At 38.8% G+C, this 2,488-nt stretch overlaps 1 protein-coding gene across 1 annotated transcript in view; it reads right to left on the bottom strand.

The window, feature by feature from the left end:
• DOCK4 (dedicator of cytokinesis 4) overlaps positions 1–2,488 on the bottom strand; it is a 312,634-nt gene that overhangs the window by 75,530 nt on the left and 234,616 nt on the right. The window contains exon 30 of the mRNA XM_006882693.1: positions 651–799. Coding sequence (XP_006882755.1) covers positions 651–799 — 149 coding nt within the window. The remainder of the gene's footprint in view (positions 1–650; positions 800–2,488) is intronic.

Here is a 2,488-nt window from a genome sequence, read left to right on the forward strand (position 1 = left end):
AAAAAAAAAAAAAAAAGGTAACACAGATTCACTATCTCCAGTTTTAAGGATTTGTGATGGTAAAGGCCGGTAAGACATTATCTGACCTGGGCTTGCAATAAGAACATGTGTCTTTCCAAAATTATTGCACTATTAGTCCTATTAGGACTCTGTCAATGAGAAATCACAGGCTCATCCCCTCAGAACGTCCTTTGTAAGAATTTCCACTGATTTCCCCTTTAAATTAATTTTCAATGCTTCAAGCTAAGAGCAATAGAACGTAATGTGAGCCAAGTGCACAAAGCTCAGCCATTCCCCAAATCAAGGGGCAGAATACTGAGAGCCCAGGGAATTTAAGCACCATTACCCCTCTGATATCTCTCTAACCAGGAGCAAATAAAATTTTGGCCAGTTCTTAAATACAGATCTGGGAAATCACAGAAATTATGAGCTGAAGGGAACTAATTGGGTTTTCAGAACTTCTTTGGAGATACAAAGAAACACTGAAGCAGAGACATGCCTAAGGCCATGTGGAATTGAGGTCTGAAATCCAGGTCATCTGACCACTAGTCTGGAGTTTATTTCCCAAATCAGAGCTGAATCTGAGAGCTCAGGGATGCTTGAGGAGAATCAAAACTCTTCCAGCTGCTCTGATGAGCGCTCCCACCTACCTGCTTAAAGTTGCCACTCCGTCTCTGTTCCCAGTCCATCATATCATGGAAAATAGGAATCATGACATTCCGGAGATCTGGCTGGGGGATCAAGGTCACTTCAAGGAAGGGGCCAATCAGAGCAGGGATAAAATGAAGCTTATGCTCTCCTGCATTGAATAAAATGTTTGATGTTTAGTATATATAGTCTTAACAAGGCTTCAGAAATGCATTGAGATTGGCTTACACCTTTTACCTAAGTATAGTCAATTACAGTTGTTATCTAAGTAAGAAATATTTTCCAAAGCAATTATATACACAAGCAATGCGACAAATGAAATAACAGCTCTATATTGCCTTCATATTATAAAATGGACATTTGCATTTCCCCTAAAAAACTAATAATTGTATAAATTATATACAACTGTATAACTGTTTAAAGTTATACAAATTGCAAGAATTTAGCCATGTACACTATTGTATATTTATGTACTGAAATTTTTATGCAGTTGGAAATGAAGTTGGAAAAAAATGAAGTTGAAGAATTTTAAGATGGGAGAAGTTTTCATTTTAAGTGAAGAAACAAGGTATAAAATTGTAATTTGAGCAAGGGTAACATGAGACAGCTGAGTCAGATTTCTACTAACTTCACAAGGGAAAACTGGCCCCACTGACAGCATCAACAATGCATACATAATCCCCATAAGGTCAGACATGTCCTCCAATGCTCATGTACCTACTTACTGGGTCCAAATACCTTTGCAGTGACCACATAGACTTCACAACCCATATTCATGGTTATAGGGTTTATGAGGGAAATTAACAGACTATTATTCAGACTAACAGCAAGATACAATTCTTTAGTCCAGAGAGCTTTTACACTAACAATTAACAAAAAAATACAATCCTTCACAAGTTAACAGCAAGATACAGTTCCTCAGTTGAAAGAGTTTTAATTAATGTTGTTGCTGTTAGGTGCCGCTGAGTGTGACTCATAGCAATCCTACAAACAGCCAACCTGAAACGTGCCCTATCCTGTGTCATCCTTATCATCTCTGAGACGCTAGAGGCCATTTCTGAGGTCATAGTATCAATCTATTGTGTTGGGGTCTTCCTTTCCTTAGCTGACCTTCCAGCATGATGGCCCTTTCCAAGGAATAGCCTTGCCTAGCTACATGTAAAATATCAAAGACAAAGAAGCTTTGTCATTCTTGCCTCTAAGGAGCAGTCTGGCTACCACCTTTCCAGGACATAATCTGCTTGTTCTTTTGGGAGTCCATAAAATATTTAGCAATTTTCTCCAGCACCACAACTCAAAGCAACCCTAAGAACAAAAGGCCAGAAGCCCCTCTACAACTATCGACATTTATCAAAGTTCATGGAGTTTCCAGAGGCATGTTGTTTATTAATTACTCAGTCCAAATAGCTTCACAAATATAGTCCCTAACAAGCTGTGTTTAAGGTTAACAGCAAGATCCAATACCTCAAGTCTAGAGACGTTCTCAATTAAAGTAAGATACAACTCTCAGTCCAAAGACTTTTTGAGTTAACAGCAAGATACCATCCCAAGTGCAAGAATACGTCCCCGAAGGGTACACCATGCATTCTCTGCTTCTTCTCCTACCCTCTTGCTGCCACTGAATCAACTCAATTTAATGATGAGACTAATCAATTCCTTTTGTATGGACTAACATATTTGTGTGTAGAAGAAATGGCCCACAAAGCTGTTGATGATATACATGGGCCACGTGTTTGCAGAACTGGGGCAGCTGAATGAGATTAAAAACAACAGTCTAGGGAAGCCAAACTTTGAACAACAGACCCACTAAACCACAAATACAGCATGCACAAGTATCTTT

Source organism: Elephantulus edwardii, unplaced genomic scaffold, assembly GCF_000299155.1.
Source record: "Elephantulus edwardii isolate Elephantulus edwardi_28Jun2011 unplaced genomic scaffold, EleEdw1.0 scaffold00022, whole genome shotgun sequence".
Taxonomy (NCBI): domain Eukaryota; kingdom Metazoa; phylum Chordata; class Mammalia; order Macroscelidea; family Macroscelididae; genus Elephantulus; species Elephantulus edwardii.